Consider the following 25073-nt stretch of genomic DNA (forward strand, 5'->3'; position numbering starts at 1 on the left):
ATCTGCACTGAGTTTATTCAGTTTGTGGTTACATTAAACGTGTATTCTGATCTCATTTAATTTATTTATGCGCTTCTAACAAGTTGAGAAACAAAAGGGGATTCTTTAGAGTATTATAATGCTTATTTACTCTTCCTTTGTTGCTTTGGTGTCTTATGTAACTGTTTTTGTTGGAGGGCTGCAAAGTTTCAAAGTCCACTTCAAATTGAGTAATTCTCTCTGGCCGAAAACCGTGCCGCTCGATAGCCTGAAACACCTTTTTCTGCAGGGCTAGACTTTCTTCAGTGCTTATCTTCCTCACCGTGTGATACATTTGCATGATGCTTACCTAACAACCAAAAAGGAGAAAGCAGCAGCCTAACGGTCCCTTCTCTAACTAAAAGCTGTTCTGTTGCTCGCTGCAAGAGCAAATACAAGAGTCTTCACCCACTTCCTGCAACTGCAGAGCTAAAGTCCCTGTTTATTATATTCATTTAATGGCACCGTCCCCAAAGCAAAAGGAAAACCCTTAGTGAAGACACTATGACGAGCGAATGAGCCTAATGTCACCTTTAGCTTTGATCATTTGCCCCTGGGGCCATTTGGAACTTGTAAGGCTAAAAATCATAGTCTGTGTTGGTTAAAATCACCCGGCCTTTTTTTAACATTCCCAGAAAATGCATGTTAACAAAAGAGAACATATTTTGCCAAATTTCTCAGTTTGGATCTTGACTCAAGTATAACAGAATCCTTCTTTCGTCTTGTTTCATTTCCAGCTCTCTGAAAGTTTAACCAAAAATTCATCAGGGTGGCTTTTTGGGTATGCTGTTGATAGACGAACAAACAACTCTGAGGAACAAAAGTTCAGCATGCAAGTACTTACAGAAATGGTTAAGCCATTATCTGAAAGCATTGTGCACTGTGTAACAAAACAGCTTTTACAGGAGTCTCTTCTGTCCCCAATCCAATTCTGGTTGAGCATGTAGGGTTGAACTTAGAACTATATAAACTGTGCGATTATCAGTTTGGGTTTTTTTTGGAGGGCAGTAATTTTAGGTGTCCGCACTGGGCCACCCGAACTAATTACAGAACAGAATTTCTTTTGGAACAGGCAAGTATTGGATTCACAAAGCAAAACAACCCACCACAGAAGAATTCAGCATGCCCAGAACTATCCCTTGCTCTTTGATTGAATCCAGCACACAACTATAAAGTACAATAGGTGACCAGTGACTTATTTTTGTGTGGGTAACTGACCACTGAGAGCGGGGGGGGGGGGGGGGGGGGGGGGTGTAGCCTAGAGGAGAGTGAAATTTAGTGTTATGTAAAAAAGTAACTGGAATTTATTTTGAACAGTGTAGCATGTAAACCTTTTTTAGTGGACCGTGCTAAATAAATAATGATGTGCATAATATGGCCAATTTAAAAGATTTGTTTGTATTATTAACTAAAAAACACATCTGAAAAAACCCCAGAATGCTATTTGTATTTTTATTAACAGAATTAGGTAGTAGCAGTGACTTACCCCTGTTAGATGTGTGTATATTTTTGGATAATCAATTACCCTGGTTAAAATAATTCTGTAAAAGTAATTATATAATAATTAAAACATTTATAGTACATTTATAGGAGGTTAATGCCACTGGGGGGAAATGAATAAATGAATAAATAAAAATTAAAAATTATAAAAATTTGGTCTATTGAAAGTTCATGTTAGTTGTAAATAATTATCTGAAAATTCTGACTTAATAACTCAAAGGATTCGAGATGTTATTTCCAGATTTAACATAAGATAACATGACATAACAATTTGAAACTTTGACGTAATAACCCACAATCTTAACTTACTTGATCTTTAACTTACTTTTTTGCAGTGTTGGAACCTAGCTTCAATTGTTATATCTAAGGGCTGTAATAATTTAAGGTTTATATGTTTTCGGTAAGTAGCACAGAGATTCACTGGGTATGGAAATTGTGGATAACGATTAATGCGCTAGTAATAAACCCGTAACAATCTGTTACTTAACTACACTCTATTTCCCACAGTGCTCCGCTCTTGAGTGCACGTGTCAATGATGCCAGCAGACCGGACTGAACGTCACATTCCTGCATTCCCTTTTTCCTCAGTGTGGGACGTCGGAGTTGCCACTGGATAGCTAACCCTCTTTCCCCCTCGCTTTCTTTTAGAGAAACACACCCATGACACGGCGGATTTAATCTCTGGAGGCGATCCAAGGTTCGCCAGGAGTTCGCATTTCACTTCGGGTGAGGATTTACTTCGTTTTAAGACAACAGAAGGTGTTTTTCGGTTGGAGCGTTTCAACCGTTGTAACGAGATAACAGTTTTAAGAGATGCGCTGGATTTGCTGCGAGTTGTCTCAGTGAGTGACCTGGTTATGCTGGGATTGGTTAAGCCTCCACCAGCAGACCTGTTGATACGACAGAGGTGACGGAGACTTGTTTGAATTTGTAATTTATAGCCTTTCGGTTACTGCTCCTAAGGGCTAACGCTAGCCGGCTGGTTAGCCGCAAAGCTTGCGTCACCATTGTTACCGGCGATACGCGGGCACACGCAGACACACAGACACACACAACAGGGCGTGGAAGTGCCCCCAGATGTGGCTTTGTTACCTTAACAGGAACAATGCTGTGCAGCTGTTTTCAAAACCTCTGACATAAACGAACCGTCATGTATCGCTTCACTGACCCCGGTACACACGGTACTAGCATCACAGACAGCATGGGCGTGGTTCTAAGTGCTAAATTTAAAAAAAGAAAGCTTAAGCTATAGTGGCACAGGTTGTTAGTCTTTCTTCGGTTTCTGTAACGTTGCGTCATACTTGCTTGACAGGAATCATGGGAACAGTCGCTTAAAGCGTTAAAGTCAATCAGCTGTGCTGAGCTAGCTGCAGAGCAGCACACTGTCTCAGCTGTTGGCCCTCACAACAAAGAGTGGATCATCACAGCTGCGACTGTGGCAGGACAGAGGCAGATCAACATTTCTGTCAGATTTGGAACGTCTGTCTAAATATATTTTAACATAAACTTTAGCTCATACTCCAATGATGAATGTGTTACATGTTATTCATTAATCATGCAGTCCTTAATGAGAAAACTTGGCAGACTTAATATTTTGATCACTAGCCGACCTGACTGTTGCTCTTTAGCTCATACTTCGGTGAAGTTTGCGCATGGCATTCCTGGGATTCCAGCTGTTTAGGGACTGATTGGATCAGAGTGACTTTACTGATTTAAGGAATGTTTGCATGCTGCTACAAGTCAAAAAGCAGAGACCAAGGTAACCTTTTTTAATGCAGACTTAGAAGCTAGACCTATTTTGCATGATTGCATTATACAGGTGGTATTATTAATAGAGAATTTAAAAAAAGATTGTCTGCAGTGATGAAAGCATGTCTCTGCAGTGTATTTACCTTGTCACATTACTGTGATCACTCAGGAGACATATGCTATTTCATTAGAATGCCAAGTGGTCAGTCATGCTCAGCCACTTTCTCATTCTGTACATGTACATGTAAAGTCCACCCATTTGGTAACATTTAGCTGTTGTGAAGATAGTTCAGTCAATTATGATTTGGCCATGATCTGATAGTACATGAGCAAAGACATACTTGGTTGAGATTTGCCTACAGTTGCAGGGAATTCAAGGATATGTCTGAAATTGAACTTTGATAATATGCCTATATTACTATCATCAAATAGCTGATCAAGAAAAAGAAAGATCTGATACACTATGTGCCCCACATATGCTCAATAAAGGATACTGTGGATTCTTAATACACATTGCTACAGTTAGGAAATATTAGAAATATCCATCCATTTGCTTTTTCACTTTGTGATATGTTGTGTAGTTAGATTGCTCTCACATTAATATAAAACTGAGTTTTGCTGATGTGTAAATGTGGCCTGAAAAAAAGTTTCATTCATACTAATCTAAGAGTCAGTGCACCATCATCACCCCTGTGATCTGCCATCATGGCGCATGTGAATCCTGCATTGACGTGATGAACGATCGTTATTGTGAACTCTGTCCTGGGAGACCATACAGGGACAAAAAAAGAGAAAAGACAATAATGAAAGGCTGATCTCACCAGTGATGCCAGGGTTAATTTCCATAGCAGCAGGTAACTCTTACCTCTGTGTTGTATGTCAACGTAAGCATTAGAAAAGAGCTGGTGTTTAGGTCATGATGTAGACCCGGTTCCCTGTATGTGCGTGTAGCGCTTTGAAGAATGTGGAGGAGGCACAAATATAGCAGCAATCTTACGGAGAGAGTGGGAGCTGCCTGCACAAAACTGGATCATCCTGAGTCAGGCTGTAAAGCAGAAATCTAGCCTTGTTTCAGTGGGGGCTGCTCCTCATTACATTGCTTCTCTGGAACGGATGAGTGAGTGGGAAATGAGAAAGTGAGGATAGAGTGATTACACGGTTGATGAATCAGAGAAACATACAGCAGTTCTGTGAGAGATGATGGAGCTCCAACATGTTATATACTATGGTTTTTGCAGTAAGCCATTGTGTTGCTACTAGTTGTGTTGTTTGTGTGGTTGATCTCTTTGTCATCATCTCAGCCCTGACCAATAATAGCCACAGCTCTGTTGAACACTCACCTTTGTGCCTGTCTTTTGACTTTTGGTTGCTGTTCACCTTTAAGGTCTCAGGACTGTTATCTACCCTCCATACATGTTAGGAAGCCTGTGAGCAGGTCAGCATGCCCTCATTTGTTTGTCACGCCTCCACGCTCGTGTGTCCGGACAGAAGAGCATAGCAATGTGGAGCTTCAATCCCAGCAGTTCTGCAGTACTGCACATGCCCAGTCCATTCCCATTTGGTCAGTACAGGGACAAAGAGGGACAAAAGAGGACAATGAGGCTATTGTTTTAAGTATACACACACACCATTGTACCTCCCCTCTCGTGTGACATGTGCACACACTGTTAGTCTCTTCCACTGGATTCAGGTCGTTCTAATCACACACTTGTACACATAAGAGGGAAAAAATGGAATATTTTTATATTTTGTTTTATGTAACTTGTATTGCAGTGTGAAAGAACAGGTAGTATTTTATGACTTGAATAGCTCTGCTAGGAGAGTTGATCTTTGTAGAATGACTGTGTGATTTTGCAGTGGAGCGCATCTTTGTAGAAAAAAATCTATATTTATAAAGTGCCAAAAAAGAATGACCTCTTAAGCTGATTTACATCAGTTGTTCTTTAGAGAACTTTCATGCAGTCGTTTTCAACACAACAATTCGTGGAGGAGAAACTCTTCCAGCGCTAGGGAGATGAATGAGGGCAGGATGTCAGACAAATGAACGGCATTGAGCATCCAGTTAATTTTCAGAGTTAACTGTGGGGATTAATTGCTATCAGTGTGCTCTGAAGCCATCAGCAAAGATCATCATCATCAAGTATAACTGAAGCTGAATGTCTAACCTTGAGGCTCCCTATCGCACATAAATTTATGTTTTTATATTGTTATGACTGTAACTTTTAGCTATGTAAAGGGATCCCTTTACATTATTGTTACTACTAAAGATGACATGGATACAAGGGAATTGTCAGGGCTAAACAAGGGGAATATCGATATTCCCCTTGTTTAGCCCTGACAATTCCCTTGTATCCATGTCATCTTTAGTAGTAACAATAATAGATCTACAAAGGCAGTTTTCTCGATTGTTGCCACCTGTTGCTCTGGTAACAGGATTTCTGCTTCTGTTTTGGTGCTGTACTTCCCGATGCCTGTCAGGGGTATCCTGAGGTTGACTACTTACCTACGTTGCAAACTTGACCAACAAGCCACCCCTCTCAGGCTTACGGAGGTTTGAGAATGCCCTTTTTTTTTGCCTTTGTATGAAAACCATAAGATGGACAAATATAGGGGATGCACTCTCTAAAGTGTGACGAATGTCTGAAAAGAAAATGAAATAGAATTTCCAGTTTCACTACCGAGACGCATTATGCAGAAAAAGTGTCGCGGGAGAAATTGTGATTGATTGGTGCCAGCCACATAATGCTTATTATTATCCCTCGGCTTTGTCAGAGAGTGGCACGCAATGTGAACAGTGACACTTTTTCAACTGCATTTTGTAGGCGATATATTTAAAGTGTTCATGTTTGCTAGGTAAGAAGACGCGCTCATCCTGGTACTACCGGTTCCAGTGAATGCAAAATAAGATGCAGTATTAAAAGGATTTATTTGTCATTTACTTATAAAATAAATGAAGCACGTTGTGGAGTCCTGTATTATGATAGAAAATTGTCCATTTGTCATTACATACTGGCAGAGGTGTAAAAAATCTTTGAATCTCTGTGTCTTCAGTGACTGTTAATGTTTCATATGCACACAGGTGTTATTAGTACCCTTTGCTGACTGTAAAGCCCTTGATCCTAAGCAAAGTATGTGGTTGCTCCATTTAACCTATTTGCATACATCTATTACAGCAAGTATGTCTGCTGAATGATTAGAGTCAAAGAAGGCACGCAGCTCTTCTGCTCTCAAGAATAGACTACTCCAAATTATATTTAAGCTCAAGTGTGAGTTTCTTAAGCTGCCAGTCAGTAGTAGACCAGATTAGACGTATTACCAGCTCTCACTGCATGGGGTGAGAACATTGACTTGGATTCCCACTGGGTAGACGGGGTCTCATGTTCTGCTCTGTTTGGCTTGTGAGGATTATGGTTCTTACTGATTGGTTGTTGTGTAACCATATCAAAGGTTGCAAATCACCGAATGGTTTAGGCTTGTTTTTCTGTATTCACACAGTAGAAGCTGTGTTCTTTCCATTACAGCTGATTTCTTTTTAGTGAGTAAAATCCACGAAGAGAGTGACGCACATCACGTGAAGGAGTCCAAAAAGTCTGTTCCGCACTCTGACGCTTAAATTGAGTTTGTGCTTATGTGTTAAATTTTCATTGTAGGTACACTGAAACCAAAACCCCCCCTCCCCCAGCCACAAAAACCTACACCGAAACCTGGTGTGGTCCTCGACAGAAATGGAAGACTGGTTGGCCCGTTCAGTACCATTATTTCTTCCTTTTTGTGGATTTTCCATCTTCTTTTTCTGCTGCCAGTTTTAGAATTGACTGGAACAACTCGAAGATAAAAGCTCCATCATGGTGGTAAAGCATGGTACAGGTACAGCATGCACAGGTATAAATGCTGGGAAAGGCATCAGCCACTAGGCTATGTCATAGGCTCAACATAGATCCAGGGCACAAGTCATATTTAAGCTTTAGGAACAATAATTCAGTTTGTTCAATATCTCATTCAGTAGGCCTGGCAGTGTGTTAATTCAGCACATCAACAGGCTAACTTGTGCAGTGCATTCTCCAGAAGTTTAAGATAGTTACTAATTATATGTATGGTTTTCCAGAAAAGTTCCACTTTCCCTACAATTTAAAAGAAAATACGAGCCTGTGCATATGTTTTCATTTCATAAAATTACATTTTTGGATATGCCCATGCTTCAACGTTCCTTTTGGACCACGATTAACTTCTAAACTAGTTGTGACAGTACTCTTTCATTATTCAGACATTAATTAGACACATTGATTAGAATGTCTACAGCAAAATTGATTTTTTGTGTGTGTTTATACACCACTCCTGTTGTAAGTTTGCATATATTTGTCCATTAATTGACAAATATATGCACTCTGATTTTGGAGATACATCCAATCACGGACATGCATAGTGATGAAAGTATATCTATCGGTCCTGAAACAAAGACACAGTGTGCAGTCCAGTGCCACGCTGTGTCTGTCTGGCCAGTTTAGTATCAACATGAACACTGCTTCACTTTGGGCATCGATGCAGCTGACCTCATAGTCTGCTTTGCATTTTATAGGGTTAATGTTTCTCTGCTTGCCTGGAGGGTCACTGCCTGAGGTAACCCAGCTTCTCACCACACATTGTTACTAGGGCTGCCACAAACGATTATTTTGATAGTCGACTAGTCACCGATTATTTTTGCGATTAGTCGACTAATCAGATCATCATCCATTGGATGTAAAGCGTACAGCTTATTGCACCAGCAGCATCTGCTCTTATATAACTATCATTAGCTTACAGCTTTAAGTGTTTCAGGTCTGTGGTAACTAAAAATAAAGACAAGATGATAGTTTATTAAATTTTAATGAAATCTGCAGATTGTTTTGGTGAAGTTTAATAAACTCCTTGCTATCTAAAATATAACAGGACACCGGAGTATATTCTCGAGCATCTCACACTTCTGATGATCAGCTGTCTGCTTGACGTTTATTCAGCTGTGTAAAAACTATAACTTTAATCTCAGCCAAACCGATTTACTCAGGAACAAATAAAATACTGAAAAAAGCCAAACAATAACATTTTTAAGTTATCTAAGTGACTTATATATGTTTAACCTGAGTAGCGAAAGACGGTGGTGGGTTTGAAAACGATTTGCGGGGAGTCCGGTGTTCTCACGGGCTCTAGTGAGCCTAGCCCCCGGCTAGCTATCGAGCTAGTGGGTAACAGACGTCTCCGAAAACGTCGGAGCGCTTTGAAAATATGTGGTGTCTTGATAAACTGAGCAGATATTTGAGGCTTACACAGCTACATTCTCGCCTGAAAATATGTTAAACATTTATTTTGTGACCCAGAAAGAATAATAAGAGTAATATTAAAACTAACCAGCTGCCGCCATTGTTGGAAACTGAGCAGGGCTGCGCTATGAATTCTGGGACACAGCTTCTTCTTCGTCGGAGTTTAACGGCAGCTGGCATCCTTGTACATGCAGTGCTGCCATCTTCTGTTTCAGTCCGTTATTACACTCTTAAATCCTACTACTTATTCCTGCGTCTTTTGGGATCTTACAAAGCTTCAAACGACGCGTCGACTATTAAATCAGTCGTCGACGATTTTGATAGTCGACGTAATCGTGACTAGTCGACTAATCGTGGCAGCCCTAATTGTTACTCCACTATTCATGCTGGAAAGGCTTTGTAATAAGTAATAATGTGTGTATTTTTTGGCTGATAACAAGCTGTGAGACTCTAAAACATAGAGCGGCTCAGGTAAATTGTCCCTAACCCTAACCGGAACCTGCCAGAACCACTCGGCTAATGACAATGGATAGTAATAAATTATGTGGCTTGTCTAGATTCAACTGAAAGGTTAGGAGGAGACTTTGATGTCTGCAATTGTTGTGTACTGATGTGCAATTTCTTAAGCGGCTTAAGTTTAGCAGTGAAGTTTGAGGGGAAGCTGGACAGGATGGCAGGCAGTTCTTTGTTGTAACAGCTGTTAGGATTGGGGCAAAAGAGCGAAAAGATGGAGACAGGAAAGAGCAGAGGAGTTAGAGCATTGTGGGTCAGGGGACTGAAAAATGTAGTTTGAGAAGACAGAAAAGGAGAATAGAGAAAAGAGGAGAGAGTGTGTTATACTGTGATGATTCTACAAGCAAATTAATACTACATAAACAGGTAGTATAAAAAAACTCCACAGTGCAACAACCACTGCAAAAATTGCTTGAAATCTGGAGACATGGGTCAGGATATTTTATACTTTCTTACATGGTGCACACAGCTGGAATAAGTGGATTCACATGTGTTTGCACTACTGGAGATACGCTCTGTGGTGCCGGTGAGGGAGTTTGCAGGAAGCAGGACACATGAAGCCTGCTCGCTAGAGGTGAGTGTGCTGGACCGTTAACTGGACTGTTTGCACACTGGCGCAATCCAACATTACACAAACTTGTAGTAAAAAGCTGGAAAGTTTTAGACCGGCTAATGCTAAGCTTCATTGTGTTGAACACTTATCTGCTTATATGCACCTCGAATGCTTATGCACGTTTGTCTGCAAACCATTTTATACTACTTATCTTGGTACAGGTCATATGACCCTGCTGGTCGATGCACATGCTTTTTTTGGAATGCAGTCTAAAATTTTCGCCACCCTGTAGTTCTTATCTATTTTAGAATAGCTATAGTAAGTAATTTAAACAAATAGTTGACAGTACCTGGGGTTGATGACAACTGGTGTGTTGAGTTTTTATCTAACCAAATTCCCTGCGCCAGGAGGGGAAGACATTGTTGCAAATCAGTGACTGTTTCTGTCTTGCTCGATACTTTTCTCTTCCCATCATTCTTTTACAGGTCAACCTTGGTTTCATCTATACAAAGAATTTCTTTTATCAGAAAGATCATAGCTCTTTTAGATGTTTTCTGGCACCAGTGGTTTGCACCTTGTTGCAAATCCTCTGTTTTTACGTTTTTGCATCTCTGACAGTGATACATCTATCTATTTTAGAGCATTCATGACTTGGCAAGAAGCTGAGAAGTTGTTTTTCTTAGGCAAGGAAAGAATCCTTCAATCATCTGCTGTAATTACCTTCTGTAGCCTTTCAGGCTTATTGGTTTTGCTAAGCTGGCCTGTGTCTTCCCTTTCTCAGGCAATTTACCACATTGTTGATTTGGCTACGTTTTTGCAATCTCTCTGATGGGTTTAGTTTGCTTTTTTTCACTCGCTTCAACATTTTTTTAGACGTTCATTGGGAGTTCTTGTGAAAAGATATGAAACTACCATGGCCATGAAACTGCTTGTCAGTCAATTGTTCAATGGCTAAACAGTCAACACGCTATTTTTGTAAATCTCCTCGAATTAAAGCTAAAAGTCTGCACTTCAATCACATCTTGATTGTTTGGTCAAAAATCCCCTGTGAAAAAAGTACAAAAATTATGTCATTGTCCAAAAGTTCATACATTAAATATTTCAGACAAACAGGTCAGGATACAAGGATGACGTAAGGAAAAAGTCACATTGGATGTTGTGTTAAAAATAGGCATTAGTGCCCACCCTGTAACTGTATGGATCTTCTCTACTCCCAAGTTGAAGATGTTTGTAAAGTATGCGTGTATCATAGGAGTCAGGTTAGGCGTGGATACAAAATGCAGCTTATTTAAATGTCAGAAATCTTCTCATTTCATGTGAGCGTAGATAGAAAGGCTGGACGATCATTACTAGTAAGTTAAAATGCAAGCAGGACTTCAGAATCATTTCATCATTGTCTGCATCTTTTTGTTATTTGAGAGCTCATATCGCTGATTGATCTTAGCGTGTATGGGGAAGATGAGACCTGTGTTTGGTGAATCTGAGCTGCCTTGCAATGCTATTTGTGTCCCTGACCTTGCAGAGTCAGTTCCTCTGTTTAGTCAAAGCTCTAAGATGGGCTACCAGCCTGCAGAGCATCTTTATTTGTTATTCCTCACATATACACCAAATACAGTAGTATCCTTTTCTTTGTGAAGAGCAGGTCCTTGCTTTAATCTCCTATCCTTTTCCTGCAGCCTATAAGTACAATAATAGTTTGGCTTTTTTTTACTGTTATACGTGATTGTGTTTTATGACTAAACACTTATTTTTCCCTCATGAGAAAAAATAGATTTTTAGTCAATGTAGCCATGAAACAAATCAGAACTGCAGATTTAGAGTGCTGTGTTGCAAAACACTGCTGGGTAGACTCCATTCCACAGATGCCTCACTCCTGTGATATGCAGAACAAGCTTTATATCCTGAAGTTAATGCCATTGAGATGGACCTGGTGATTTACTCATCCCCTACAGAAAGCACATAAAGGCTGTAATAGCACTGTAGAAATTGTCATAGATAGCAAGGCAAAAAAACCCAGAAGCTATGTGTATTTTGCATCAATCAAAGGGTCAATAATTGCTGGCAGCTGTTTACCCTTAGGCAGTAATCCCACACTACATATCAAGGACAACAGTAGGACAACTGACTGGATTGTAGCCACTATCGATATGCATCTATCAACATACTGTTGCATTCACACTATTATTGATTGCAGCTCTACTTATTCAAACTGTGTTAAAAGTATTATAAGTCAACACTTTTAACTTCAGAGCTCGAGTGAATAAACACAGTGCTGTAAAAAAAATTAGTTTTGATTTCTTTTGTAATTTTTATGTTTCAGATTATCAAATTTTAATATTAGACAAAGATAAGTGAAAAAAAATACTAAATGCAATTTTCCAATTATGATTTTTTTTAATCAAGAGAGAGAAGATATCCAAATCTTCCTCGCTTTGTGTGTGCCCTAAACCAGCGGTCCCCAACCTTTTTTGCGCCACAGACCGGTTTATGTCAGACAATTTTTTCACGGACCAGACTTTAAGTTGTCGCGAATAAATACAACAAAATAAAACCAGTACCGGTAACAAAAAAGGAAATGCATTCATAACACAGGGGAAAAGACCCAGGGAAAAAAATGACGATGAAAACTGCTAAAATCTCTGAAAACCATAAATTTCACACCCGAGGTTCAACTCTCGCGGCCCGGTACCAAATGACTCACGGACCGGTACCTGTCCGTGGCCAGTGTGTTGGGGGCCGCTGCCCTAAACCTAATAACTAGTTGCACCACCCTTGACAGCAAGAACTGCAATTGAGTATTTGTAATAACTGGCACTGAGTGTTTCACATCCTCGTGGAGGAATTTTGGTCCACTCTTCTTTGCAGAATAGTTTTAATTCGCTCACACTGCTGGGTTTTCAAGCATGAATGGCCTGTTTAAGGCCATGCCATTATCGGATTTAAGCCCAGACTTTGATTAGGCGTCTCTTATATAAGTTTATTATATATAAGTTAATTTACCATTAATTTTTAATGTCTGAAGTGAGTTTGCACTGTCCATGGTTCGTATACAGTGGGTCCATGTAAAATAGTGGTTTACACATTCGATTAACACATGACACATGAAAGGTTGCTGGTAGAGCAGTGGGAGACACAAATCCCTTTGGGGTTCCATGAGTAAGGGCGTCTGGCATAAAAATCTGCTAGGTCAGATATGCAGAGATACCCGCTGTGGCAACCAGCAGGGAGTATCCAAAAGTAGCAGGTTGTTACCGGTTTGGCTGAGGACATAGCGAGGGGTACAACTTGGATTGATTGGATTGTCAGATAAATTTGTTGCCTTTTTGGGCTGCATATGAGTATGAAAAGTGTTAGTTTCAGTCTTAAAATACACCAAATACCATGAAGATAACAAATGTCTCTTGAGTCAGCAATGGCAACGAAAAGGGACAGCGCAGGGAAAACTTGTAAACCTCTGTAGAACTTTACTAAAGCCAACAGTGCACCCTTTTATGGTGTGCAAGTTTGCAAACAATCTCATCATAAATGTCACAATATATTTCCAAAGCTGGATTGAACTACTAGAAAAAAAGCCCTCCATTGGTCAAAGCCACAGAATTGTTTGTCCTTCCTTAAAATGGGGTCTCAAGTCCATGTACCAAGCATGACTGCGATAGCTGTGACCCTACATCCTGTTAGGCAGCTTTCTCAGTGATTATGATTGGCAATAATTGCAGCAAGTGACATAAGATCCAGTATCGCTAAAAAATTAATTAAGGAAGAACTATGCTTGATTAAAGCAAACTAATTTTACTCAGACATATGGTTTAAAAGTTAAAGGCACCAAAATGGACCCCCTTTTTAAACCCTTTAGTTGTACTGCACTGCTGGCAAGGCAGACACCATTGTTTAACAGGTTCTTGCTTTCCATATGCCCCAGCTCTCTTCCTACACTCATAAAAAGCATCCTGTCAACTTGTGCATAATCCTGCTAACAAACAAAAAGACAAACCAGAAAGCAGTAGTGAAAACAGAGTTACCTCGGCAGAGGTAACAAGTAGTGAATCACTGCATCTATACGGAGATTGGAGAAAATATGAAAGCATGCAAACATATATGTAGATATATGCATGGGTGTGCCAGGGGATGCTTGTACTTGTACATGTGTGCATGCATTCATAAACTTGCAGGTCCCGTGTTGCTGAGCACACACTTGGTTTGAGTGTGCATATTTCTGTAACCTACTAATTGCAAATCACCAGGCTAATCAAAGCCCTGGCATTAATGTATGGTGGATTATATTATTGACACGTATGGATTACAGTGCTGACCGTGAGTCAGATGTATAACATGTTGACCTGCTAGTGTTTGTGGAGATTCAGGTTACTGTCTCTCAACAACAGTTCAGAACCTGAGGTCTGATCTTCTAGTGGAGGATGTTGATGTTATTTGCTGACTGTTCTAAATTTGTTTAGAGTTGTTGTTATGCTAGCTTAATTTAGAAATGATCCTGCCTTTGTTGTACGTCTGTTTGAAAAACATTGCCCTTCATGCAGTGCAGAAATTAGTAAGATCAAATTTGATCTTGGAAAAAGAGATTGCAGAATATGTTTAGGAAATACCACTCCCCATTACTCTGGCATTAGGCAGCACTGTTGCATCATAGCCAAAACAAAGCCTTTAGACTTTATGTAGCTGACTTGTTGGCTGCAAATGCACAGGACTCCCCAGCGAGTCCCAAGGGCTCAGCAGATACCATTCTGCTTGCTCCAGCCATAAATCCTCTTTGCATGGCTGGTGATCAAGCCGTGATGTAAAGGAGCTTAGTAGCAATAGACAGACAGCCAGGAAGCTGCTTCCCTGTTGGCCGGGGGTCAGGTGATCACACAAAAACACTGACAGGAGACAGAGGGAGAGAGACGGCGAGGTAAAGGTGGGAAAACAAACTGACATTGAGAGGTGTGTGAATGGTGACAGCCAACAGGGTTTGTGGAGCAACTTTTCAAAAGTTGGATTGATAAGCTGAGTGCCTGCCTGGGCCTGCTGTAGCTCCACCTGAACACAAGTTTTCTATCTTGTGTGTTGGACAGTTTGTTGGAAGCAGGCAGTGCATGTATGGGTGTTTGCTGACATCAGGGAGGCTGTGTACCTTCTTCAAATGTCAGGGAGTTGAGGTGGAAAAGGTAAGAAAAATGTGTTTAGCTGTTCCTGAGCTGCAAGCAGTGATTATTTTAGGTAAATCTCCCAGGGATATATTTGATCAAGTGACTCAACAGTTTGTCTGTATTGGGTCGTTGGACTGATGTCCACGCACCTCTTTGACAGTCAGTGTCTCGATATTGAAACATTTCTTATAATGACTATATAATGACTGTCAAAAAGTTGAGCTTCACTTACTTTTGTACATTTCTTAAACTTCCTTTCCCCACAGGTCACTTTCCTTCCTCCCTCCCTCCCCTTCCTCCCCCTCCACCCATCACTGCACCCGTTGCCATGGAGAGCTCTTCGGTGGCGTCTGCGTCGTCCGAGGCTGGGAGCACACGCTCGCAGGAGATAGAAGAGCTGGAGCGCTTTATCGACAGCTATGTGCTGGAGTATCAAGTGCAAGGGCTTCTGGGAGACAAGGCAGATGGAGACTTGGACTTGGACAGTAGCTGCAAGGTACCCCAGGTCAGAGCTATATCACATCAGCAGTACTGTATTTGATTATTCCAGGCCTTGGTGGTGTCTGTGGATTTTTTTTTTATCTTCCCAAAAAAGACTGGAAGGTTTCTCTCTGTGTCAGCTGCCATTAGTGTTGTAATGAATACTGTGTAAATAGAGAGAAAGTGGAAGGGCATTCGTCAGAGATGTACCACGAAGATAGATTATTGGGTTAGGGTGGTATTTTGAGGTTAATGTCAGAGCGTTCATTGTTATGAAGGTAGCTGTCTTTTTACCTAGTTAGATTACCATGGTAACTAATGCCAAACACGTAATATGGCCCGGAGCAGGTTATGTTCTGAGTTTCAGTTCGCAAATGACTGTGTGAGAGCCACATTCTCACAGGCTCTTACATTTTTGGTATGCTCTATGTGCCATATAGATTCTCTGATGAAGATATATGTTTATTCACAGTTTTCTGCAGGATCACTCTCATTTTATTTGTATGAACAGTGATTTGGCATTTAATGATTTAGGTTCTTTATAGATTGGTATCATCTAATACTGTCTCTGATTGGCCGGTTTTGCACTGAAGAAAAGTAAAATAACACATCTAATCTCAGACATTTGAAACAGAAATTTAGAAGTTCAACTTCAAATAGTGACTTGACTGATTCAGGACGGTGATTTAACTACAACATGACATAGAAGCTCAGTAGTCTTGCTCTTATATGCGAACACAACAGAATCTAACCAGTTGGCATCCAGCTGAATAGAGTTCCCCATTGCAAAGAGACACATCTCAGATGATCTCATTGAAAGAGAAAGATCGATTCCAACATGTTGGCAATCCGTCTGCATTTATGAATTAGATATATTCAATTAGTCAATTATTTGCAGGCCTTGCTTTCCACCAGGGTGACCTGTGCATGTGCCATTTGATCAACCAATGTACGGCCAATCACTGGACAACCACAGATTATTGGTTAATTAGTAGCTGTCCCTATTTTTATTGTAGTGTGACAGAACCATAATGCAAAGAAAGCATGGCAGTGTTGAACTTACATTGTAGTTCACCTTTAGCTGCTTCAGCTGCCTTGACCTAGTTTATTGGCTGCTACACAAACTATACACCAGGCTTTAAGATTTGGTCAGAAACATAATTTTGAGTCCGTTTTAAAAGCAGAACTTCAAAGTAAATTTGAATATGCTTTAATAAGACTTTAAATATGCCGTAATTGTTAACCTACCTACTTTGTTTTCTCTCTTCTTCAGTGGACAGATGACTGCAATGATAAGAAAGATGGTAGCTGGACATCATCACAAGGACGAGGCACATCTAAGCCAGTGAGTGTTTGTCTGTTCACAGCTCTATCTTTGCTAAATAGAGGTGGGGATCACCAGATACCCTGTGATATGAAATTATCACAATATATGACTCACAATACAATATTATTGCAATTTTTAACATTTTGCAAGATGCTGACCGTTGCAATAACATATAGTGGGACTTGTCATGTTTTGTCCACCGCAAATGACATTACACTTTGTCAACATCTGTTTTATCCAGTAAGATGAGATAAGTTGCCTCACTTCAATTTTTTTGTTTGCTGGAAAATGAGCATATCGACACTGTCGCTAGCATGTGCTATAACTGTTGCTATAAGATGGAATCAGTTTGCTAACAGTCTGATATGAGTGATTGAATGGGGTCAAGTTGGCAATTACATGCAATCTGTTTCTGATAATATAACAATCAACAGTGATAAATTGTGAAAAATCACATATCTGTTTCTGTTTACCTAGACAGAAATTCACATTTACCTATTACAGTTGTATTCAGCAACCAGCTGGTAACCAGTTGAGTTGAGTATCCTTAAGTTGTGCTCATTGACAATGACTTATTCAGACTGATGGCAACACATCTGTCTGCATTTGAAAAAACCAGATTATTTGCAGACCTTTGACAGTCTCTCTAAGTCTGATTGCTCTCAGTCCAAGTCAGACTGCAACTGCTTGCAGACAGGTAGCCTCCTATCAGTCAATTGCCTTTATGCTTACCATTATGCTGAACATAATGTAATGCTGCTGTTGTGTTAATATAAAGATGTTAAATCACTAACAACCAAAATAATTTGGATGCCTAAAACAATAATACAAAAGCTTTAGTCATTGTAACACATCTCCTAGGCAAGGTCAGATGTATACCGTTGCACATAGTAGTTGCTGATCTGAAAATAGTCCTAATTTTACCCAGTGCACCCTTTCAGTCTGCTCGAGCTGCATATTGACTTACTCTCTGGTCACTGGATCACCACAATGATTAAATCACATGTTTTCCTTCTCTCTGTTCTGTACATGCTCGTCCGTTTTCTGGGCTCTGTCAGCTCTTCAGTGTATGATTGAAAGAGCTCTGTAACACCAACCTTTAGTCATTCATCTACACTTTCTACATTGAACGCATGTTCATAGTGACTGTCATGGGACACTATGACGCTAGAGCCAGTAATTAAAAAAATACTAAGTGAGTTACCAGCTAGTTAGTCTGTTAAATCTGAGTCTGTGTGTGTCGCTCTGGTGCGTTCTCACAATGCAGATTTTGGTGATTTTTTATTGTTGTATTGTTGCTCTCCAGAGTTGACTTTTTAGCAGCATGGATTAGAATGATCTAACAAAATAAAGCAGGGTAGCTGAGGTCAATCTTTTTCCATTTTCCATGTTCAGCAGGTTTTGACATTGACTATCTAGAGCAATGGTCTAATATATATACACACACAAAGCATGAGCAAAAAGGAGGAAAAATGGAAAACCAAAAACAAAGACCATAATTTCTTTCGTTAACTCTCTCAACTCCACAGGATGAATGGGAACACAGCAGTAATGGCAGCACAGGTTCCAGGCCCAGTTCAGGGTCCAGACCTGGATCTGGCTCACGATCTGGCAGCAGGGGGCACAACAACCAGTACAAAGGTTCTGCCAAGGTACAGAAACACATGGGTTTGTCTGCTTTTGAGTTGGATTAACTTTCTGAAAGTGCCTCACTAACATGACTTTAATCAAGATGAAAGTAAATGGAAAAAAACCCTGATACCATGGTCATTTGTGCGTTCAAGCTGTCAGAACAGATTTAGATGCTTCAATGCTCCAATTTATCCTCTTTAAGGAATTTCTCCTCCTGAGAAGCCAGGTTTGTTCTCATTTGTCAGCTGGTCCAGCAAAATGAAGGCACATTAGTTACATTAGTTACTTACAGAGCAGACACCACCTTCAGTGAGTTGTATGCCTACAAAACATTAGACCAGGAACACGGGGAGCTTTGAACAGAGATCACTGCATTACACAGTACATGATAATGTAATGCCCATGACCATTTGTTTCTCTGCCACAGCAGTTAATTTTTCAGTTCCATCATGGTAAAGACTGAAAAGGTCCTGAGCCAAATTATGAAACCTTGTAGAGAGATAGAGCGTTAAAAAAGCAGGGGCAAAGGAAGAGCCAGTAAAGCTTTGGTTTACCTCAGCAGAGGAAAAGTTTGGAGGCTTCCTCATGTCCTGTTGGTTAATGTTAACATAAAATCCAGATAGGCTTAGTTTGTGCCACAGGACAAAGTCGTTTAATGAAAACACATTAACATACATGGATTCCTTTCTTTTCTTTTCTTTTTTTTACTGATTTCAAATCATTCACTCATTCAAATCACTGATTTCATGTTTCCACAGTTTCTGATTAAAACTTTCACATAGTTCTGGCATATTGATATACAGTCACAGCTATTGGTCATGTTAGCCACATTAGCTGCTCAAAATCCTGAGAGAAACAATTTCCCTTTTGTTAGGGATATAACAGTAGTCAACTGGGTCTCGGTTTCAACAGCAGAATGCTTCAGAATTTTAGGCTCTAAACACTGCTAACAATGAGGGAATGTAAAGCAGGAAGCTGCTCATTCTCTACACAAGGCCTTGCTTGTTGAGGATTTTGCTTCTGGTTATGGTTGGTTATGGAGTTAAGTCACAGAAACGTCTAGGCTACAAATGAAGTCTTTCTAGAATACCTTTGGAGGAACAAATGATTTGGAGGATGCTTGTGAAAGGTTACATACAAGTTGAGTAATGTGGACATGGGATTGGTGAGAAGTATTTTGTAGTCATGCTGAAAATATTTTTTCTTCTTTTTCCTTGTGTGTTATCTAGAATGGCAACAGAGAGGGATCCTTTGACATCCTGGGGACAGACATATGGGCTGCTAACACAATGGACTCACATGGGTAGGTACCTTTCTGTTTCACACACCTGTCTGCTGGATATAGCTTTTGGATGGTCATGTGACAGACAGTAGACAGCACAGTCTCGTAGCAATTGTTTGTTCCTCTCTTTGGTACATTTTGTAATTTTGTTTGGTTACTCTTTTCACTTCTTTAATAAGATTTCCTCTCCACTTGTGGTCAGCGGTTGCAGTTTAGCACTTGAGCTCCATTAGTGTCCTGTTTTTAACCTGTTTTATCTTTGTAGTCCAAGACAGTAGTTTCAACATTCAGCTTGACCTTTAGCAAATCTGTTCAGCTGTCGTTCCAAACTAAGTATCTCTTCACTCAACCTTAATCACGAGGGAGAAAAAAAAACACATTTAAACTACATCTGAGCTACCGGAGGCTCGACTGTTTAGCCCCAGTGCTCTAAATCCTGTTACTCTTTATAAATGACGTCTCTGCGTGAATCAGCTTCTGTGTGTCCAAGAGGTTTTTCAAACAAGAGCTAGACGTGAGACTTAAGAGCAGAGGGGGGAAAGTCAAAACGTTAGAGAAAGGAAATGAGCGAAACATAAATCAGTTAAAAGTGGAGGCAGGACTGGTTGCCATGGTAACATCTGCACAGCAGCGACTTCCGTCCACGCTGGCACAACGGAGCATGCAGTAAGCAGTTTTTTCCTCACGCAGGTGGAGACGTGTTACAGGGTTAAATGTTTTACTAAAACACACTGATTCATTCAAGTATGCATTCCTGATAAAAGCTGTGTGTGTGTGTGTGTGTGTGTGTGTGTGTGTGTGTGTGTGTGTGTGTGTGTGTGTGTGTGTGTGTGTGTGAAATATGGAAACATAGTGTATTATATATTGTATATCAGATGATATAATAAGAAAAACTAAGGGTCTCATTAGCAATGGTACCCTGCAAGTAGATTATAAATTATACAGTATAAAACATGCAGAAATGTGTAAATCATTTTATACACATATAGAGCCAGAGATATAGATGCATAAACAATTCACATATTTATACATCTGCATTCACACCAGGCATTAAAAAATTACATACATTACGGTAATCAATGACAACCTGAAATATTAAGAAAAGCAAGCCATTCATTATATAAAATCTCATGTCCCCCCCCAAGGGAACTGGTTCTTGAACACCAGTTGCTTTCGTAAGTAGAAGCTTGTGAAGTTTTATCTGGATTTAGTGAAAGTATAATTAAAGCCTTTTGAAAAGCCAAAAATAATTTGAAGGATAACTTTAAAGGATGGTGATGTAACAAGAAATCAAAAAATATCACAATGTCTCTCTATATCTTCAAAATAAAAAGGCAAATAAATCATTTCTAAGGGATTTGATTAAAAAGAAAATGTCCCACATCATTTTTAAAATGAGTTTTTGCAACTTTGTAGCAGTTTTCATGCAAGTGATCCAAATAAAGTCCAGATTATCCCACACAAGACCTGCTAAAGATCTGCATTTCCCCTCATATGCACTTATGCAGAGACTCTCCATGACTCTAACTGTTACTTTGTCTCCTCCTTGTAGAGGTGCAGGCTGGGACGTGCAGCCAGAGAAGCTGGATTTTAGCCATTTTCACAGAAAACACTTCAGAGGAACGCCAAAGCATCTGCCACACATTGACAGAGAAGGGTAAACTATACATTTATTTATGTTCAGTTATTTTGTCTCACTGGTGGAACTCAGAACAGTTTTGATTGCTCTATACCACCTTAATTTATAGCATCATACAACCTCCTGATCTCACCCTTTCTCTCTTACAGGATAATCAAAAACAAGTTTGAAGAAGATGATGGTATAGACATGAACGACATAGAAAGGTTCCTACCCCATCTTCGCTCGGTAAGTCTCTGATTTTTTTCTTGTGTGAAACTAAGCCATCCCAGTTTAGTACTGCAGTGAACAGGTGTGAGAAAGCCATTCACAGGTCACAACTTTAAGAAGCTTTAGCAATACTGTGTGATTTGCTGTTAGAGAGTGACCCCTGGTGGTTAGGTGAAGGAATAACGTGCACCAAATGGAGTTCAGAGTCAAGAGTGCTGGAGTCCGTTTTTTGATTAAATTACTATTAAACATAATTACAGGAATGATCTTTCTTGTACTAAAGGAGCAATTTGTATTGTTAATTTCTTTTTTTTTTTAAAGAAAAAAAAGGAACTTAAGGGTGCAAGATGAGTCTGTGTTATATGTATTTTCTGAGACTTGTTGATTGAAAATAAAAACTTTAGTGACATCCGCTGGTCAGATGCAGGAGTGAGCTGTAACTGTGAATAATGATGTTATATGTCCCTCTAGTGGGCAAATGTTTGCATAACATATATGCATAGATGCCCAAATGATTCACACAGAAGAGATGTGGGTTGTTGGTTTCTGAGGCAGTCGCTGTTTTAGTCAGCGTCTGATTATCTCTAACAGACTCGTGCAAAACTTAATGAGTAGGTTCACATTTTCTCCAAGTGTGTCTCAAAACAATACTTGTACCGTGATAGAAGTTATAATACTTTCTCATTTCAGTCCACAAAATACAAAAATGTATGCCTCAGTATTTCTGTGTACGTGCATTCTTTAGTTTAGTTGAAGTCCCCATGCAGTGTTTTCTCGCTTTGTAATAAGACAAAAAGGCAAATGTTGTACAAACTATACTGTCAGGTCAGTGTACAAACAACAACATAAGTTGACCCAGAGTCTTCAAGCAACTTAAAGAAGTCCAGACGCTTTTCTTTCCAAGCTCCTTAGACTACCATGACCTGGATGGCTGAGAACCTTCACAGACATATTGACCCAGAGTGTTTTCCAGATCACCAAGAACCCAATAATTTGAAAAACAAGAATGAAAAGAATGAAAATATAAATAAAATCTATGAGTGTTCAAAAGAGTCAAATAAAAGAGCAATAGAAAACATTTACAGTGAGCTGTAATAAAGCATATAATAGAGCAGAAAAAGAGCGTCCTCTAGAGATTTAAGAAATTGCCAGAACCTCCGTGACACAGAGGAAAAATGCGGAGATAAAAGATTTTTTTAAAAGAACTTCTTCAATATATTACAGATATATTGTGGACTTTAAAAACAAATAGTAAAATTTTAAAATCTATTTGAAATATCACAGATAGTGATGTGCTATTTTCATTGTACTGGTTAAACATTGATCAGCTGCATTTTAAATCATCTGCAATACAGAGAGAGAGAGAGAGACAGAGGTTTGAGGTAAAGTTGCAGCAGTCCAGCTGAAATCCTTTAGCTGCTAAACTGGCTTTAACTTAGTGATTGGTTCTCAGTTGGTAAAAGCTTCGTTTAACAGCATCCTTGATTTGATCGTTAAAACTCAAATAACTCTCCATATAAACACCATGATTTTCAACTGCAGTTTGGAAGATAAGTATCTTATCTTGATGTTTGTGGAGCGTGGGATGCCAAATCAAATAATAAGTAAAGTGAAGTCATTTTGTTGAAGTGTTTGTTTTTTTTGCCTGCATAACAGTGATAGTGAATTTTGTATCTATGAACAATAGAGCAAGAGAGGTAGCGTGTACAATTTAAGTAAAAAAGGACCTAAAACGGATCCTTGAGGGATGCCGCAGTTAATGGAAGTTAGGAATGGCGAGCAGTTTGGACTCTAAAGGTGCCATCAAATAAGGAAATCCAGTTTAAAAATATTTAGTTTAGATCATTGTCTAAATGCAGTAAAGTCCAGAAGAGCCAAAATCAGCAGATAAAATGATATCATTATAAACTCTTAACAGGGCAAAATCTGCATCTTTCTTAAATTAGACTGAAATCTCTTAAACATATTAAAAGTATTCAAGTATGAAAAACTATGAAAAAACTTGAGAAAGGCAACTTTTTCTAAAATCTTGACAGGGAAAGTAACCTTATATATATTATAGGGTTATTCTGAGTTCCTGAACTATTGAGGAGGTTTAGCATCTTCTCTAAATGGGATCTAAGTGCCTCTTACTTACATTACTTGCAGTCTAAAGGGCAACAGCCGTGTTTCTGAACGTGACGTGTCTCACATCAACAGAGTAAAAGTCATTTTGCAGCTGGAATGCTTCTCTGTATAAGGTATTGAGCATTGTGTTTTCCAACATGATTTGTGATTCATTGAGGTGACGAGAGTTCACATTAGGTCACTCCTGTCACCTTCCTCTCTTCCTCCCCTGCTTTCTGAGCCAAAATATCCTCCGTCTTTCATGGTGTTTAAGCTACAGTGTCTTCCTCTTTCCTTCCCCTCTTGGCCTTTGAGCTGAGCTGCGCCGCTCACGCAGCTTGGGCTAAGATGGATCTAGGTGAGCGATCGAGATGGCTTCCTCACTGTATCATTTCTGAGCCAAGATTGTCGTTTCCGTTCATTCAGTAAGGGCCAAAAGATAGATGGGGTCATCAGCGTTTCTGTGCTGCGATCGGGATCAGAGACGCAGAGCTGGGAATTGAGTGCCACATTTTCTGTTTTGTTTTCCCTGACATTTCTCAGCTGTTTCTGGCAATTCTCATCTTCTCCCAGTTACTCTTTCACGTTCCGATTGTGTGAATATCGAGCCCTGGCAAGCTGATCGCAAAACCATGCCCTGTGGGGTCATGCAGCTATAAAGCAAGGCCACTGATGCCCAGTTGTTTGTCATACTAACAAGGCCATTCACTGACACTCTCTTTGGTCTTGAATAGCCCTCAAGATAACAGGAAGGGTACTTAAGTCTTCCACAAGAGACCACAGTGTAAAATAAAACAAAATCAATGTAAACCTTGGTTGGAATGATAAGCACAGGGGTTTGTGTTTGAAAGTATGTACATCTTTTTGTGGCTCGTTAGATGACTAGAATTTTTGTAGTTAACTGATAACCAGCATTATTACATTAAATTACAAACTGCATACCCCACTGCGCATGGTTTTGTTACTAATAGAAAGGGAGTGGTGTTTCTTCAGTATTGTCATCGCTTTTATTGTCATGAATCTCTATTAAATAAATATATATTCTCAGCATCCTGGCTCTGTATTTATGTTTGCAGGGATCTCTCTTTTCTGCTGGTAACTTGCTGCACTTAAGCAGTGATCCTTGGTCGTAGACATGGACAGCTGAATATCCCATAGACTAGTAGTTATTCCGGTTGTACAGTACTTTTCCACTGGAAGCCTCCCTGATGAGCACGTGCATGTTGTTGCAGACAAGTCTTCCTGGTCACAATAAACTGGCAGACATGCAGACATCCTCATGGGGTATCTTGTTCACCTTCTGAGGAAAAAAGCATTTAAGCTTATGCCTTGACATGCTCACAAATAATGAAACTCTAAAAAAACATCTGTATTAGATGCCCATTCTCCTTTACGTAATATTTAGTCATCAGGGGATTTTTATTTATTTCTTTTGTCTTTGAATAGTTTCATTTTGTGCCGTTATATACGTATTTTTTCCAACATAAACATTTTTGCACCCATGGCCTTGCAGCCTGCTGACAAACCAATTTCTGACAATTCAGATTTTCATTCTAAAAACTATAATTGGCAGCATATACATTTAAAAGCTTTTCTTCAATGCAAAATTTTATTCTCATAATAAAA

The 25073-nt window shown here is 39.6% G+C and overlaps 1 protein-coding gene across 5 annotated transcripts in view; it reads left to right on the plus strand.

Moving 5' to 3' along the window:
* Nucleotides 1–2047: 2047 nt before the first annotated feature.
* The window catches only part of ctif (CBP80/20-dependent translation initiation factor), a 98427-nt gene continuing 75401 nt past the window's right edge, over nucleotides 2048–25073 (plus strand). For 2 of the 5 annotated variants that reach the window (XM_085279814.1, XM_085279818.1), the window contains exons 1-7: nucleotides 2048–2244; nucleotides 15038–15276; nucleotides 16525–16596; nucleotides 18108–18230; nucleotides 19440–19513; nucleotides 21045–21149; nucleotides 21281–21359. In XM_085279814.1, coding sequence (XP_085135940.1) covers nucleotides 15100–15276; nucleotides 16525–16596; nucleotides 18108–18230; nucleotides 19440–19513; nucleotides 21045–21149; nucleotides 21281–21359 — 630 coding nt within the window. In that variant the 5' untranslated portion in view covers nucleotides 2048–2244; nucleotides 15038–15099. Of the gene's footprint in view, nucleotides 2245–2312; nucleotides 2426–14653; nucleotides 14790–15037; nucleotides 15277–16524; nucleotides 16597–18107; nucleotides 18231–19439; nucleotides 19514–21044; nucleotides 21150–21280; nucleotides 21360–25073 lie in introns of those variants that run through there. The other 3 variants (XM_085279817.1, XM_085279815.1, XM_085279816.1) reach the window with 3 other exon arrangements.

The sequence above is a fragment of the Mchenga conophoros genome, linkage group LG7 (assembly GCF_057382185.1).
Source record: "Mchenga conophoros isolate Kocher_MC1m ecotype Shallow Benthic linkage group LG7, M_conophoros_male_GT1.1, whole genome shotgun sequence".
NCBI lineage: Eukaryota > Metazoa > Chordata > Actinopteri > Cichliformes > Cichlidae > Mchenga > Mchenga conophoros.